The sequence below is a fragment of the Ruditapes philippinarum genome, unplaced genomic scaffold (assembly GCF_026571515.1).
Source record: "Ruditapes philippinarum isolate M1 unplaced genomic scaffold, ASM2657151v2 ctg5391_1_1_1_1, whole genome shotgun sequence".
In the NCBI taxonomy this organism is placed as follows: domain Eukaryota; kingdom Metazoa; phylum Mollusca; class Bivalvia; order Venerida; family Veneridae; genus Ruditapes; species Ruditapes philippinarum.
The window spans coordinates 1-18,892 of record NW_026859621.1 but is presented as its reverse complement, the minus strand read 5'-3'; the positions used below and the strand labels follow the sequence as shown (position 1 = coordinate 18,892).

The 18,892-nt window shown below is 30.7% G+C and overlaps 1 protein-coding gene across 1 annotated transcript; it reads right to left on the bottom strand.

Annotated features, from left to right (window-relative positions):
- Window positions 1–4,346: 4,346 nt before the first annotated feature.
- Window positions 4,347–16,812, bottom strand: LOC132757279 (receptor-type tyrosine-protein phosphatase epsilon-like; the record flags this gene model as incomplete). Its single annotated transcript, XM_060748530.1, is given in 18 exon segments — window positions 4,347–4,707; window positions 5,008–5,146; window positions 9,817–9,992; window positions 10,690–10,812; window positions 11,137–11,274; window positions 11,418–11,491; window positions 11,734–11,818; window positions 12,150–12,299; window positions 12,747–12,882; window positions 13,109–13,260; window positions 13,423–13,554; window positions 13,816–13,913; window positions 14,199–14,235; window positions 15,032–15,117; window positions 15,410–15,497; window positions 15,957–16,105; window positions 16,207–16,325; window positions 16,695–16,812. Coding segments are annotated over 18 exon segments (1,962 nt in total). The 3' UTR covers window positions 4,347–4,635.
- Between the last annotated feature and the right edge of the window lie 2,080 nt (window positions 16,813–18,892).

Genomic DNA, 18,892 nt, shown 5'->3' with positions numbered 1-18,892 from the left:
TTTCGTGGCCCTGAGCCATTATTTATTTTGCTGACCAATTTTTACATTGCACCGTTGTCGTAGTTTAACCTGTTGTTTCTTTCAAAATGTTTCTATCTAGTTTATACATTTAATTTCTTTTAGATCGATTGTGTAGTAAGCTAAAAGCTTTTGGACGAACTCTCGACCAACTAGTACTGAGCAATGAGTGTTTAGATTCTCGCACATGGAAACAACGGTCCGCCCCTGACGGGTTTTGCGCCCATCCGACTAGCGAGATATAGATTACTAGTAGGCGTGTTAACCACTCGCCATACTAATTCTCAAACTAAGTATTATAACGCGATGACATGGTTATAAAGATATTTTTTTTTTATTTGGAAGATATGATTTCATATTTATTTTTAAAAGATGTCAGGGAATAAGTAGAATGGATAAGAAATTATATTCTTTCAAAATCGTCTCACCATTGCAACAAAAAAGTCTATTTACCATAATTCAGTATAACAATGTCATCATGAAATGAAGATCGAAAATGGGAGCAAACCTAAACAATAAAAACGGCAATAGATATTTCGCCTTTTTAATTTTGGAAGGATTCTGTACATTTATCCTTGGATTGTCTGAATATACAACAGAAAAGGAAAGAAGTGTTTAAATATATCAATAGCAAGAACTATGTATTAACAAACATATTGCTCTTATGTGATTCGTGATATTAAATTAAACCACTACATACTTTCATTGGCAAAATATCAAATATACAAATGTTAATACAATCAATGCTGGCAAAGTTTTAAGAGCACGTATTAATCAAACAAAAGCGCTGAAATAACATCAAGGAGACATCCAAAACAACCTTGCAACCATTTCAACCTGGATAATGACTAATTTTCAATGGTGCAAACACTCCGATTCCCAACCATTCAACCATTTTTAACCTTTCACTTTCATACAGTAACAAGGAGGTAACCATTTTGTGTATAATTATAACCCATGCTAAAATCATTGTTAAGAAGTGTGTATTGTAAAGATAGTAAGGGTAATGATAAACAAGATCAGCACGGAAAGGCGGCGTTCAATGATAACCTGAAATATACTAATCGTAGGGTTAGACTCGAAAAAAGAATTATTTAAAGAACTTCATAAAAAACCATTCCTTTTGTTAATAAATTTTATACCATGTATATGACAAGTTAGGGCTGCTAACTTCACAACAAGAAGAACCGCAATGCGACAAAAGCCAGGTTTTCAATCCCTAAGTATGTATAGATGTGACAGGAATGAGGAATGAAATATGGTAAAGAAGAATAATGATGCTGTTATTCATACCAACACAGAACGTTGGTTTCAGTAGTTCAATATAACATAATACCAGATACCTGAGTATTTCCATGTAAGCTACACACATGCCAAGTTAAGTAACAATAGGTCAAAACGTACTGAAGTTATTGATTGAAAGCATAAAATGTCATTGTCAGCAAGTGATTTAAGTAGCATAAACTATACATGTATTAAATAATGCCCATGGGGCGCCCTTGGTCGACTGGTTATTTCTTTGTCTTCAGCGCTTAGGGTTCAAACGGAGGGTCTTCATCCACCAGTAAGCTTGAACGTCGCCATATGACCAATACTGTGTCGGTGTGACGCAAAACCAAAACAAACAATCAATGCACAAAGGCTGACATTTCATACTGTCATAGTTTCGTATTTACAAATAAACGTCAGTATCGGGGTCAAATTGTTACCTTAAACTGTTACATAAAAATGGTATTTTGTTCATCATTTTTGTACTACTCTTCAGCAAACTCTCTCTCTGTTTGTTCCGTTTCTTCAAAAAATATCAATACTTCGGGCTTCTTTACTTCGTCAAGACAAACATTATAGAAATGTCCTGAATAACTTTTGATGTTAGTTTGTCTACAGTATTCAAGCTAATGTCTTAACCAATCTCTTCAAGCGCTTTCATTTTCCGATCAAAATGTTATCACTTGATTTTCAACATGTAACTGTAAATTATCTCATGCATATCGCTAAAAGTCGATCTTAAATTTAATTTCGACATTCATATTCAATCTGACTACGATACCGATAAAGCTGAGATAATTAAATAAGACCCGCCAATGATTATCGACAACTTTTATTTCTGACAGAAGACGTGTGGCCATGTCGGGAAACAGATGTTGTCAAAATATCTTGATATATTCCATCCAATTTGTTTAAACATGCAAAATGAAAATATTGAACGACTAAATTCTTTTTTATGGACAACCCTTTTTAAACTTCCTACTTCAAACTTTAGTTTACTTCAGTTTGATATATTTGGTATACTTAAAACAAGAATGCTGCGTTGACTATATTTATTTCGCATAAAATATAAGCAGATCTAAAAAGAAACAAGTTAGTTACAAAACAAAATATCTAATATATCACCTAGGAAAATACAAACAATCTAATGGACACAATTAAAGACTGCATGGACAGCTTGTGAGATTGAACTTCTTTCCATACGTGTAAGAAAAACTGTTACTAAGTATATATATAAAATGCAATAAAATAAAGAAAATACATAACAAATAAATATTTACATGTTAAATGTTTAAAATTACAAGCATTTTGCAAATTATTCATATTGTGACAGAGTGAGAAAATTGTGAAACCTGTGGGGGACTCGAACCCGGGACCCTCAAAATACCTATCCGCGGGTCTACCGTCAGAGCATTTTGGCCGCTTACAGATTGTCTTCCCTATATAGTAACAGTGCTAAAACATGACAATATTAAAGATACTGTAACCCATTCTTTATCGTTTTATATCATAAATATGATGCTCAAATGAGGATTTATCAATGTTTACGTTCCAAAAAGATATTACGTATTTTATGTTTCATGTAAATAAAGGAAGGTAATTAAAAACTTATTTTCTATGAAGACTAAGCCAAATCTTTCAATAAAAATGAATGCGTATATTTTAATGATTACATAATGCGTTTAAACATTTGCAGTACATATTTAACATATTCTTGGATGTTTGGAAATGTTTTAGAAGCATGATTATAAACATATATAAATTTTCACGTATGTAATGTTACCACTTTACTTATGATATACAGTATCTTTAATGTAAAAATCTTTGTTCTAAGAAATATGGCTTAGTGTTTGAACATTTTTCAAAAACAGATATTTCAAGCAACCTGACATGACCATGGTTTTATATACTTTTTACCTCTAAATGAGGAGGCGATTGTGCAAAAATGACAATTTCATATTGATCGTCGCTTGTTCAGTGTAAGTAATAGTTCGAACATATAATCTGATTGACTTATAAGAGCCAAAGGCGACTTTATGAATAAATCTGCGGATTTATTTTAATTATGCTGAGGCCGGTGCTAGTGGGCGTAGAGGTACTTGCATTTTCCAGTACCTCCATGAACAGGCTCAACCAAACCGAGCCTGCAACATTAACAAATTAGTCGTTTTGGGCGTTCTTTAAGGATTACGTCTCTTTTTTATTATTATAATTATAATTAGAGCATACACATAATTTGCAACACAGAAAATGTAAGCATACAGAATATAATAATATTTTGAGGCAAAATAAAGCAATCTTAGAAAATGTACATGTAGTTCTTTTCCCATGCTTAAGTAAACAGCGCATATTGCATTTGGAACAAAAAGATACCCGCCATTTTCCCCCATTCCTGTCATCAAGGTAGCAATAACAAAAGCCATACACGCTGCATTCGACGTTTATATCTCACAAGATTTGTGGCACTTAACACTTAGATAAATCAGATTCGTTATTATAAATAAAATGCCAGAATATATTACCCGTATCTTAACAGAAATCGAATATTCTTTAGATACAAATCAAAATAATACTGGTTTAAAATAAAGACAAACTTAACTAATAATAATAATATCGGCTGGGAAATATGATATAAAGCTTTTCCGCTGGCTTAGAATTATATGAATACTGGCTCATACATTTTTATAAAAAAATAGAAAAAAAAACAAGAAAGGGAGTCATCGTTGTGAGGTAATAAAGTATAATACATTTCATAGGGATATATCTTAATCAAATATCAGCGTCTTTCAATATCTAATCAATAATATACACGTATTTCTTAAAATATCTTAATAAAGTTTGCAATATCAATAACGTGAAGGAAAGAATACCATTATAATACATTTTGTAATATCTCAATAATCATTTAGCATATGGTAAACACATATTCAGTTTTGTAATATTAGACACACATGAAAATGATATCTAGCAAAGCACTCTTTGGAAAATAACTATACTTCTAATTTAATATATTACCACTATGCGCACTTCGTTATACCTGTGACTGAATGTCATATCTATTTACACAAAAACAGGTATAATAAATTGGTTGCTGCATACTTAACTCATGGTATTGTTATATCCATATCACCATTTCAATGAGATCAAATATGATCATAATGCCTAGACAGCACCGTTTGAAAAAGATATATTCTGATTAAATATTGTTCAAACTAATTTTTACACCCTGGTACAAAACAAGTATTGACACAAACACGTGCAAACTATATTGTATGGTCAGTTGTTTAAGAAAAATCACAACACATGTTAGAAATGAATTATTATATCGTCATACTCCTTTGCAGAACTTTAGAGGTTTTGGTAAACATCTGTTCGCTTAATGTGATCCAGAATTAGATCATTACAATACTTGTACTGTTCCTGCAATGAATAGAAACTGTGATTACAAACTGTAAAAAAATATATATTGAGACATGTACTACAAAACATCTTTAACAAAGAATATTTGCATTATCTATTATATTTTCTGCCAAAACAAATGAATCTTTTCTAATGTAATATAACTCTGATAAATTTATTCTAAATTCTTAGTATAAAGTTGAAATAATCACTTGTTAAATGACATCTCTACTCACAATTTATTCAAATACCTATTGATAAATCGCGTACATATTCCATAATTTCATAAATTACAATAAGTGAACCAAGCAATACTCTTACATAGTTGTTTATGAGAAGCCTCTGTCGTATCTTCATCATTTTAACAGACTCTACAATGTTGACATGGCCTCCTTCATATTTCATCCTTTGAAGCTCGTTCAGAAGAACACATACTATACCAGACCTCGTACAACCATCACTGAATTATAAAGTTAATTTAAAACAAATCGTATTCAATAAATTAAACCTATAAATATTGATAATATTACACCTACATGGATTTATGATCAACTCAACGCATAAACACGAACGACGGTGACCCTTTTATACGCATAAGAGGGATAAAATAAGCCCGTATTCTAGTATTTGCAGATTTTTAATACACACATGCCAAGTTAAGTAACACTAGGTCAATATAGGTAACGGAAATAGCATTCATAATACGCAAAAAAATATAGATATTTTAACTATGCATGATACGTTTTTTTCCGAATATACCTAACACGACTCTAAAGGTACAGGAAATAAAACAGTAAGCACAAGTACATACCAAAAGGGAAGAATGTTTAAAGAAAAGAGCGTAAAGATCGAACCGGATTTTATTGGTGCACAGCACATATACTGAATTGTGATTAAAGCGTTTAATCTCAATGTATATATATAAGGCCAATGAATCATTAACATCATCCGGTTTGTTTAATTATTTATTTGCTAGTTTAAATGCTTTGTCATTTAAACGTAACATTTTACTTAAGCAGGATGTCTGACATTGTGAATCTGGGAGTGTAGCAATGAGACAAGTATCAAGAAAAAAGTGACAACAGAGAGATATAGAGCATGCACATAATAACAACCTCAGTGCTTTACAAATGACATGGATTGTGAGTATGACACATGTTTCTTAAAATTTAATGAAACAATAGTTTAGCTAAAATATAATCAATATAATTAATACTAGTAACTTATTTTACTAGAAAGTGCTGGTTCTAAAGATTAAGCATAAATATGTGACATAACCTTGTTGTTTGGGAGCTGTTCATCATATGAGGCTCTTTGTCAGAATAAGACAAATAATTGACCAAAGAACAACAACGATAAGGTTGTTTAAAAGATAGAGCAGAACTAAAACTGCTATAAGACAGATTTCCGCATGCTCTATCAATACCAAAAATGGACATAAAGCATATGTGATATTTGTTAACACAGGGTCACGAACTTTTATTTTGTTGCGGAATGAATCTATTTTTTATTCTACTCCTATGGCAACAATACTTAATACATGTAATAATACGAACGACAAGGGGTATAAAAAATACGACGATTTGAATGTATATAAAAGTTCGGTATACATGTTAACTACAATAATTGTACTGTAAAACTCTGTATGCATTATATTATTTACTCAATATAAACTATCTGTATCATCTTCGCAAATACAATAAACTCTGATTAAAGAAAATCCGTATCACGTAACCTTAAGGCTGTGATATGGAGTAACGTTGATTGTTTATATACTTACGATAAGAGTAATTATATAATAAAATCGACCTAACAAGTGCTTTGGTCTTGTATTTGCCTCAAATAGAAAGAATTTGATAGATTAGGCACTTACGTTGTACGGCCATTCTCAGAATTTACACCCCTATCAAAATTTGATAAAAAATACAGATTAGCAAAAACGCAAAACTGTTAGTCTTTTTACAAACTTAAACCATCTGTGAAGTTCTACTGAAATTATTTTCAACATCATATAAGTAGTTTTTGTAAATCGGTGGTTTGAAAAGTGTATCCATTTTACCTTTTTAAAATGCCGGAAATGTTCGTGACAAAGTACCTTTTACTTTAAAAAGGGCTGCTTATAATTACATTGATGATATCTTATTGGAATTTACTTTTAAATATCACATGATACATAGATTTCTAATTGTACAATTGATATCACGAATTACTTGCCTAATTAAGCTTATATACTTTTTTAAAAACTCATATGCAAAAAGTGCAAATCAAGATATACTGCTTAACTGTGATTACGATTTGTCTCATTATTATAAGAGCTACGACCCAGTGCAATTAGTATAGTTCTTGTCATAAATAAAAACCGTAGTATCACTGCTAGCAATTGTGTGCGATGTATATGCTTTATTATTAGGTAAATGATCACCTTGCTAAAACTTAAGTTCTATGTAAAGCTAACGAACCTTTCAACCATAAACGCAAACAAAAAAGAAGCCCACTTAATACCCCAAAGCATACATATAGACATCAGACAATGATATTTAGTATAAAACCCATTATCTTTCTTGACTTTATAGTATACTGGTTCACAATTTGTAGTAAAATAAAGCATCGAATAGTATTTAATGTAAAATGATAGTAACTAAAGACATAGCAATACAGCATATCAGTCTAAAACAATTGAAACAACAACACCTTAATTAAAAGATAAACATGTATCAAGAAGTAGAACAGTTTACCAGATCAAATACATTGCTGGTGCTAAGATTTTAATCATAAATTCACCAACTTTTTCAATTTAGATACGGTATATAAAATAACGAACCTTTCATTGTCAAAATTTAAATCAAAATTTTGATGCTAATATAGATACATTTATATTCAGATATAAAGTTCGGATATAGACATTCGAATAAAATTATATTCATCTATAGTAATCTTTTCATTTCTCAAAAATGATAATAAATTGGAATGGCATCTGTAGTAAAACAATTTATAAATGTTTTTTGAAATCTATAACAACTAATTCAATCCAATGAAAACGTATCAATATGGTAATAATACTAGATTCTACTTTTAAAACAAATAAACATATAAGCTTTTTACAAAGAGAAACATTCAGCTAGTATAAAATATTAGCTATATAACGCAAGCATATCAAATTATAGGACTGGAGTCAATTTCGCTAATGATATGTTCGTTATTCACTGAAACTGCTTTTTTGCAGCAAACAAAGAATTGACCAATTCAATGTTGTCACCTCCCAATTATTTAAATGACCTCCGCGAATATCTTGTTTCTCTTGGCTTCATAACCTTTTAGGGTGTGTCCTTGGGTTCAGCCATATCTTTTCTTCGCCTACTGGACATTGCAATATGTCACGCAAATATTAGTTTTCAAAAGGTTAATCACACTTTCACTACATTGAAGAAGCAACGATTTTTTTCATGCTTGTAATAATATATTCTTGATATTTTTTTCGAATCTTCTTGTTTTATTATTTTACTGAATTACCGCATGTTTTCAGGTTTAGATTTTAGCATAATTGTCTGCACTAAAAGTAATTCCAAAGCTACATTCGTCTAGCTTGAAAAAGACGGGGGTTTTTTAATTGAAAGGTTCGTGGCCCAAGACAACGAACCTTTTATTGAGTTAAATGTTTATTTTATCGTGTTTCCCTCATCATAATAATTTATCTTTATAGAATTGTTTTAAATTCACTTCATATTTTGAATTTATAATCACACAAATGTAATGTTTATTTGTTTTTTCATAAAACAAGCTTTTCAGGCGAGTACGAGGTTTATTTTTTACATAAATCTTTTTCAGTTGTAACGTCTTGTAAAAATCAGATATTCTTTTGATGTTCTTTTTCTGTATAAATAAGATATACTCACAAGATTTTTCTTAAATAATATTATATACATTACAGAATAAGATATATTATTTTATTCATATAAATTATCATAGGAAAGGTTCGTGACTAATGGTCACGAACCTTTCCTTGTTTGTAAACTGACATGTTATTGATAAACAACATAAAAATATAAATTCGCTTATTTCATTTGAAAACAACATCGTTTGTGATTCAGTAGGCAATAGAAAATTTTCTTGAAATCTAATAATCATGAAAAGTATCAAAATCACTTGCCAAAGGATTTTGATGGGAATTTCGATCATGTTTATAACATGCGCTGCGAATAATAAGCAACCATTATAGAAAGAATTGAAACGTTTCAACCCAAATGACTTCATAGTACATATGTTTGTTAATCGCAGCCGTTTACAAACAAGCATAGTGTATTCGGCATCGAGTAAAATATATCACCGCACGAACCTTTCATCACGAACCTTTTCTCAGCATATTTCAGATTCAATAATGGTGTTTATACAGCTACAAAATGTTTCATTTTTGGTATAATATACTAATTTTTACGCAACTTAGAACATTTCATGTGCTGGGAGTACATATTGCAGTCATAAACCCTTAAAATCAGATAACGAACCTTTCAATTTTAACCCAAACCACATCACAACATTAAATTCTACATAAATAATAAAAAAATTATGCACACTATGAACATGGTGATAATATGAAAGTATTATATTGTGATATTAATACAAAAAAGAACATGTAATGTTGTTTCAATGATAAAAACACTTCACTTGAAATATATGGTTAAAAGGATAACGAACATTTCATCCTATCCGGCGACAAACACTAACCCCTTACCATTTTTTATGAGTTATTGTTACTGAGATCTAATTTACAAATTTATAGTCGTGAATTGTTCCAAAATAATACGGCATGAAACAAAATTAAAACAATACAATTAAAGCATCTAAATACACGTTCACTTTTTATAAATTGGTCGGCGACAATCACGAACCTGTCATTTTCGTAACTTTAGGTGAATATTATTAAACAATTATTCATGATCAAATGGCGAGTTATTGTGTGTTATTTAAGGTAACATCTACCTCCTTAAACCAGCATAGATTTACAGGCAAATAACCTGCAATAATGAGGATAGACGGTAGCGACAAGTAAAAACTAAGGGTGTAAATTCTAACTGAGAACGGCCGTGTAGCATATTAATGTAAAATGGCAATGGCACAACACTAATTATATACCTGCAATGTACGAGTACAGGCTGCAACTCAGTTAAATGCGGCTGCCATTTTAACACGGCTTCTGTCATGTCAAGGAAAGAGGTTGTGTCATCTGGAGCCGGTAATCCCTCTTTCCAAGCTGTGTATTCAAATTGCTTCACTGTTGTTAAGTGATCATCCTCCTGTCCAGATCGAAACTATTTATATCAAACGTTTACGGTGTGTGAGAGCAATACTATTCTTAACAATATTATTTCTCTACTTTCATTCGACTGTTTTAGTATTGAATATTGGTCAACATCAATGTACAAAATATTACATATTATGTAATTTAATCTTGCTGTGTTGCAAGATGTCAGTAAGAACAACAGTGCTTTTACATGTACATACATTTTCAAATATTTGCCGAAAAAAGATAGACTTTGACCTTGAATGATTGTTTATAATATAAGCACAGTTCGGGTTAAGACCAACAATAATACAATCACGACGTTACAAAAGACCAGAGCAGTTTAGCATGCAATATTATATGATTAAGTTTGAAAACACTTTATCATTTTACATTTTTTGAGAGGTTCGATGAAAAAGAACTGAAAGTTGTGGAACTACATTCAGTTGGAACGTTATCTACTTACGTCATTTATTTTAATGTAGTCAGAACTAACAGCATAAGACATATCATCGTTTCTATTATAAACATCGTGCCGATACTTTACCAGAGTATCAATGTACTCGAAGGGGGAAATATTGGGAAGAAGTTTAAGATATAACTTCCCAATCTTATACCACGGCAGCGCTAACTTCCAACAAAATAAAACCGAAATAAATAACAATAACTGTTGTATGTGTGCGTTGGTATTTGTATTGGTGGTAAAAAATGTAGACATTTGTTACCTCCCTTTCACTTTCCTTGAAAGTAAATGATCTCTGTGTGTAACCCTTTCTTATTTTCTCTTCTATCTTGTTGACACTAAATCGGGATCCGCCTTTTGAACTTGAACCTAGTTCACAGCTTGACTGCGGTGTAAGAAAACGTATTATTCAATACTGTACCTAAGTGTGACACAAATATTCCTGTATGGAAATGTACCACAAAAGTATTTTAAAAATGCACCAAAAGTTTTATTTTCTATCGCTCAAATAACTGTTTATGTAAAACAAGAACTGTATCTTTTCAAAGATGTAAAAGACAGTTTTAATATTGTTGATGGCCATCGCTACAAAGAAATGCGGTTGTTTTCTTGTTCATAGTACCAATTTTTATCAAAGGTTAATCAACTCAAGTAATTACTCATTAAATAATGTTATTTTTGATATTATTGTAAAGCATCAACACTAAACCTGATAGCATGCTGACGACTGTTCTGTAAGCATTATGACTGTCTTGATGTTGATTTCGTCAACGAGAGACCAAAACTCTTCCATTGTATCTTTATCAGGTGACATTGACACAAGAAATGTACTCTTTCCCTTGTAATTCTAAAAAGAAGGAAAGGGTATTTAAATGAAAACCACAAACACGTTTAAAGGATCTTTACTTTAACTTCAACGTATACCTTATCAAACGGAAACTTATGTTCGAGTTATCATGACAAAGTTGATGGTAAAGAACGTTTACTTACAGGAATAAACATGGCACCCAACTGGTCAACAAATTTTGACCCTCCTTTCTTTATCTTTGGTTTGTATGCATCGCCTTAACAACAGAAACAAAAGTATAAATATTATTTGATGACAAAAATGCAACAAATTTATATAATTCTTAAACTAGAGGCTGATAATGTTGTTAAACTTCCTGGATAACAGTACAACATCTAATGATCTAAGTTCACTATTTTTAGTATTTGATTTAAAATGCATAATACTTGAAACATACAAACTTGTACATAATTGCCATTAAATGCTATATTTGTGAAGAAGAAAGATTAATGGTTATACTCTCTGATAATAGAGTCTCAACATTTGAATATTCAGGACTATCTGCAACGCCTGAGGCCGGGTTCTCAATACTCTTTTCAATGAGCTGAAATTAGATTTTGAACGTCATCAGTATATGTAAAATATGAAAAGAAAAATCGGGACTAGGACTATCCCAAAGAACAACAAATGCTAGAAATTAAATCAATTCGTGACAAAGTAAGCAAGACTTTAAACAATTTACAACTTACAGTTAATAGAATATTAACAAAAGCAGCAGTATGCCAACAATGAAAGACGTGAATATTGTAAACAAATGCAATAAAGTGAAAAATATTGTTTCTTAAGTAATCAAAGCATTAAAAAATAAAACAAGTCATGAATCATAACAACAATATGCAAGTTTTATCAAGATAAAAATATAAGATAAGTAGTACCTCAAATTGTATCTGTAATCGTGTCCGTGCGTCACCCTTGTCTTTGTGTATCATAAATTCCAGAACATCTCTAAACTGTTTTGTCCAAATAAAGTGGGTACCAAAATACATGGCGTCTGCAACTGCTTCATGTAGATAAATGTATTGCTCCTAAAGAAGATTTAAAAGATAATATGTTTTGTAAATTTCAAACGTGAAGATAAAAGAAATGTAAATATGTAATCTGTTGCGATACCTATCTTTTATCATTAAAGATACCATTTAATATCAATAACAATGTAATTTGCGCTTGAAATTTAAGTAGGTTATCGAGTTCATAAATGTAAATAAATTTGAACTTTATACACGTAATTTAATGTCATGCATTTAACAGTTTTGAATAAAGTTTAGAATATAGGTAGTAAAAAAATATTAAATTATTAATAAATTGATATTATATTTTTATCGTTGCTAAGATTATCATTTTAATTAATAAAGAATATGAAAACAAAGATGGCATATTCAAAAATTACAAATATGTATTTAATTCGTAATGTAGGCTTACATTTGAGTAGCATTATAAAATATTGATTTTGGTATAATATTTATGCAATATACCTTTGTCTGGACCATATTAACTCGTTGTGATCTCAGCGTCTGTACAATCTGTAACGGTCTCATGCAACCTTCCTGTCGAGCTTGATTCACCATATTGTCAAGACCTATAAATGTTCCCGTCCTGCCAACGCCGGCGCTGGAGAAATTAGTTATTCATAAACATTTGCTACAGTCATAAAGTACTTGAGGAAAAAAAAAAGATGTTCATAGCATTGAGAACAAAGTCGACATCACGACATTTAGTAACCTTTAACAATTAACATGCTCAACATATGCACTTAGTCATAGCACTTGTCTTATAATGAATAAAATTAAGTAAGATATTATTGACTTCCTTTAAAAAAACGTTTCCATTTAATTACCTGCAGTGTACGACTATTGGTCCTGCATCTGATACATTGTTCGTATCAACAACTCTCCAAAAATTGACAAGGCACCAAGTACTGTCAGGAACATCTTTATCTGGCCAGGACTTGAAATGGAATTGCCGAATTCTACGTGACACTTTTCCATTCTGAAATTACAACAGTATCCGGTGTAATTGTGGTACTTGCTTTTATTAACGAGCGTTACTAATTTTGTATACAAAAACTGTAGTATCATTACGACTTTTGTTTCATATAATTATGAAATCTTTATGTGAATATAAAGGAAGACATTATGTTACGAATCTTACTTTTCCGACCAAAAACACACGTATGTTGTAGTCAAGGAACTTTTGTGTTTCTTGTAGCTTTATAACTATTTCTCCAAAAGTACACTCAGTTTCTCCTTCCTCTTCTTTAGGCCAGTATTGCAGACACTTTGTCTATTTAACAAAGAACATTTCTATTTTAAAGACAATATATGGATATAATTAAGACAAAGATTCAAAGCAATTGAATGAAGAAGACATTGTGATGATGACTATTATAATGATGAATTGACTACAGTGTAATGGAATAAATGTAATTACGAACAAAGTATTGTGGACATAATTTAAAAACATTAATACGTATATTTATAATGTAATTTTTTTTTTAATTTCTTATTTTACAAAGTGGACCAATCTTGGTAAAAACAATTTTACCGTGCCCATTTCAATCAGATTCGTGAGCATAACTATTTTATCTGACTTAAGTTGCCAAACCATCTCCCAGAAATCGTCTACCATATTCTTGGTGGGACCTGGTTTAAAAACACTAAAATAGTATATCAAGGACACTAATAAGCTTTTTTTCTTTTAATGTACTTGAATTTCAATATTATTACGTTTTTTATCTCAGACATAAAATATTTCACTTATACAACTACGAATATACAGGAAATCACAGATACTGTTCACTAATGCAAAATGCGAAATATCAGCATGAATTTAAGAAAAAACATTGATATTCCGATTAAATGAAAATGGATAAAATGCTAACATTTTCTTTAAAATAAAAATAAAAATAAATAAAAAAACATAACTACCTTGTGACGCTACAAACTTTTTAACTTTCTCATAACCCTGCAATTAAGAATAATGTTTCATACAAACATATATCCTTCGATACAAATCTTTAAAATATTGGAACGATATATCTTGTGCAAAACCCTTTCCGGTAATTTTGCTTATATCATTATGCTAAATGTATATATATTAAAAGTGAAAACCAGCCTCAGGATCAATATCAAGAAAGGCTAGACAAGGTCCTCATTTATCTGTAATTACTCGCACTATGATTTTAACTGGCATTGCGTTTAATTCAGTTAGTATTTTGATTTATTTTACTTTGTAACATTCATATAAAAAGTTATACAATTTAAATAACATTAGTTAGAAACAAGTTGTATTGTAAACATATGCACACCCGCGCGCGCGCACGCACGCACATAAAAAAAGAAATAAACAGAAACAATCTTATCAGTGAATGCTTTACTGCTTGTGTTGACGAGATTTTAATAATGAAATACTTTAACGTCTTTGTTGTTTTTCACATCTTCCTTTTACTTTCGTACAGACATTAACAGATAATCAATATGCTTATATATTTCGCGTGGGAGAAGGCGGGGAGGTTGCTATGTTAGATTTCCTAATATACATATAAAATGTATAATATACACATTTCTTTCCTCTGAGTTGAAACGCAGAAAGAATAAAAAATAACAGCGCATCTTGTTCGCATGATGATAAACTTCTTACAGTCTTCCTGCACCGACACTTCGTAAATTGTCTAAAGTAGGGTTTTTGTTATTTGTTAAGTATACATTATCCGTAAATAAATTCATTTAGGCTTTTTAAGTAAAAGTAGTCAAATACTTACATCTATGTAACAGGCATTGATATAATCTGTAGGTTTATCTTCAACTGAGTTACTTTCACGATCCAGAATGACTCGAGTATGGTCATCTAAAAATCATGTATATTAAGGATAAAGGCAGAACAAACGACGTCAATCTTATTTTGATAAAAAAAAATATAAAAATAAACACACAAGAAAAAACACCCTACCTGTGCTGACTCGGTAAGATAGAGCTTCATTGTAACAATATTAAAACGACGTAATTGTTCAAGCCTAACTTTCATATACATACACGTGCATTTTAAATTGAATTATCTAAATTAGTTTTTTTTCTTGAGCCTTAAATTTTTTAGATAGATATTTTCATAGAGAATAATATTATGAAGGCGTATAACTTACAAGCATACATTTCTTTGTATCGGTTTTTGCCTCGGTTGGAAATATGGTCGGCAGATGCAAATGCATGAACAAGGCCTTGTGGTAAAGCCTGTAATATAAATACAGTTTATTATTATGATTACAAGTCAATATACTACAGACATAGAGGTTATACTGTATTGCAAAATTCTTCAGTATTTTACAAGGTTAAAAAATGTTTATAAATATATTGAACATTGTATCAAGACTTATGCTTGCATTTAAATAATTTGTACAAAATCAAAGATCTTCTTGAAATTAAGGAAAAATATCAAAAGTTAACACAAAATTGTAGTTGTTTTTTGTTGTTTAAACCAATTATATTATAAACATTGTTTTGTTCATATGACTGTTCTACATAATAAATTTGGTATATGTTTTTTCTTAATGTAAAACATTCAAAAGTTAGATCAAAATTTGAGATGATAGCTTGAGTAAGTAATAAGATATTATAGTTGTCGTACGGCAAGACAATTGCTCCTTTCAAATGAATTGGTCATTCTAACATGTAAGCTGATATTTAACATACCTTGAACTCTGATATCAGCTGTTCACAATTGTTTTCCATTTTTGCGTGTATGTAGTCCCATAACTCATGAACCCTTATTCCCATAAACTGTTCACTAAAACTATAGTATTCACTAGCATCTGTCGCAGGCATACTTGTATGTTGCTCATCTGAAATTTATCGGAAGAAAATACAAATTTTTAAAATAACAATAATTTCTCTTGCATATAAGATGACATTTGACCTTAGAATAAGTAAGTAAAAGCAATACCTTCATATGATCTGTTGACATGTGCGTGTTGGCGGGTTCTTCGTTGAACTTTAGTTTTCTCCTCAAGGGCTTTATCAAGGTGCGAAAATTGGGTTTCTTTTGTCGAATTCTTCTTTGCTCTAAAATGGCATTTACATTGAACATAATAATGTAGATCGTGTGTCTATCGTTCAATTACGATCGACGCTGATGTCTTTATCTTTTCCTGATTCTTTTCTATTCTAGTGATCAGATGAGGTACTTAACGGTATAAATTTCTGCATTATACCAACTTAAACTGTGTGATTTCCTTTAAACTTATTTAACCAAAGACATAACATTACTTTGCAAAATGATTAAATATCAATAATACACAAAAAGAACAGAAATAACAGTGCATTTATAAACAAGTAATTTTTTCAAACCTTTTACAAAAGATGCATAACATAAATGAGAATGGGTGGAATTTTTGGATACAAAAATGACGGTTCGGATATCAGAATACTCACAAACGCATTCTTCTAAACAAAAGGAGTCCTATAACTACACATAGAAGGACCACGACGCCTGCCGCTGCTGCTCCACCTGCTACGGCCGCTGATGAGTCATTTGATTGGTTGGCGTTTTTCGGGGCGCTTTCCAAAGATGCTGTTTTTATGCATAATAGTTAAACTAAATATCTAAGTACGATTTTAATATACTGGTAAAAAATCAATTAGCAAAAATTAAGTAAATCAAAAATATCAATTTTATGACTAAATCGAAAGTTGTATAAAAATTATTATTTCTTTTAAAATGATCACATGAAAGACAGTGTGTGCTGTAACTGAAAAGAAGTATTAATTGCTACTTTCTTTCTAACACATAAGCTTCAAATTACTATGAAAATGCCTTATCCTGTCTAAAATTAATATAATATGACTACAACTGTCTTTGATTAACGGACTGTGAAATACTTAGGTATACTGATAATGTTATTATTACACATGAAACATTACAGATCGGATTTTGTTGGATGAACACTTTGCAGTAACTTCTCAAAATCGTCTAAATAGCTACATAAATAATACTTTATACATGCAGATAGCAGACAATTTCTAAATTTGATATTAGATAGTAAAGAGGTTTATATGCATGTAACTATAAGAATATGCAGGCTAGTATCTGAGCAACTACATGTTGATTTACACCTGGTATTAATTACGTACATTTATTCAATTATTAAAGTGAAATAAGATATATTCCTTAAGCCACTGGACACTCAACACATTTGCATGGAAATTTGGTCAATACATAATAGCTGTATGAGCAAAAGTGTATCAAGCTATTTTTAACACTTCTACCAACCATAGTCACATGATCCGGGTTTGTACTGTTGCAAAACAATGTACGATGGTCACATGCTATGACATGGGATTAGTACAATATAGAATTATGACTTTAATTTACAGGACGTAAAATTGCGCAGATAATCATGTCGGAACAGCTTGTTTTGAATCACCTTATAAGATACTTTGCAATCATGTTTGTATCAAAATCTGTGTACTACATATATGTCTAAGCATTAGTTTCATTTTACTGTTGGACATTGACAAGAACAAAACAACACTGAAAAAAATCTAATCTCTTTTTAAAAATCCAATGATATTGTGAGGGAGACAAAGGTTTAGAAAACGAAAGTAACGAATACTGAATTGAAGAAGATATACACGTAAACAAATTAAGCAAATAGATATCGTGCAAATGTCATGATATTGTTAATGCCTTTGTGCTTGACCTCTCGAAAAAAGGTTTCCATCATAGTACCAAAAGGATGGCAAACATTTTGAATCTCAAACTGACCGTGTACATTCTGTTTCTATGGACCTTTTAAATAAAATATACATTTTTTGCGTCACATGAAAAATAAGCACGACATAAAAGGCCTCTCCGCCACCATAAGCAGTGCTCGGTACGCTGGAGTAATATATAATAATAATAATATTAGATATTTTCAGATAGCATTTGCCTTCAGGATTAAAGATCCTGTATGTTTTTGTGATTGATATTGTTACTGTGTGTATCACACACTTGCAAAATATTATATAAGTATATAATTATGCAAATAAAACAATTTTTCAAACATCCAAGAATATGTAAAATGTGTACTGCAAATATTTGTGCACATTATATTTAATCAATAAGTTACATGCATTCATTTCTTATTGGAAAATTTGACTTGGAATTTATAGAAAATAAATTTCTAATTACCTCCCTTTATTTACGCAAAATGTTAAATTGGGTAATATCTTTATAGATAATGCTTATTTGAACTTACAAGATTGACAAATCTTAATTTGAGCGTCATATTTATGAAATAAAACCATGAAAAAAAATGTGTTACAGGATCTTTAACGCATCATTACTTCATTTCTGTTCATTGGACTTAAGAAAGAATATTTAAGTTGTTTATATATATGTACCGTTACTCACTAAATTGATCATTATATTGCACATGTTTTCGTCTTACGTTTAAACAAGGAAAAGCTAGTCGGATGTTTTTGCCGCTACTACTATAGTAAAGGGAAAAAAAGGCTTACCGATGAAGTTTAGACTAAAAGCACAGACATTTGGGGTTTGGAGCTCAAAACGCCTTTAAAATCCAATAAAATGCATATTTGTCAATCCCAGCACATGTACTGATCATATATATCAAAAAAATCTTAAT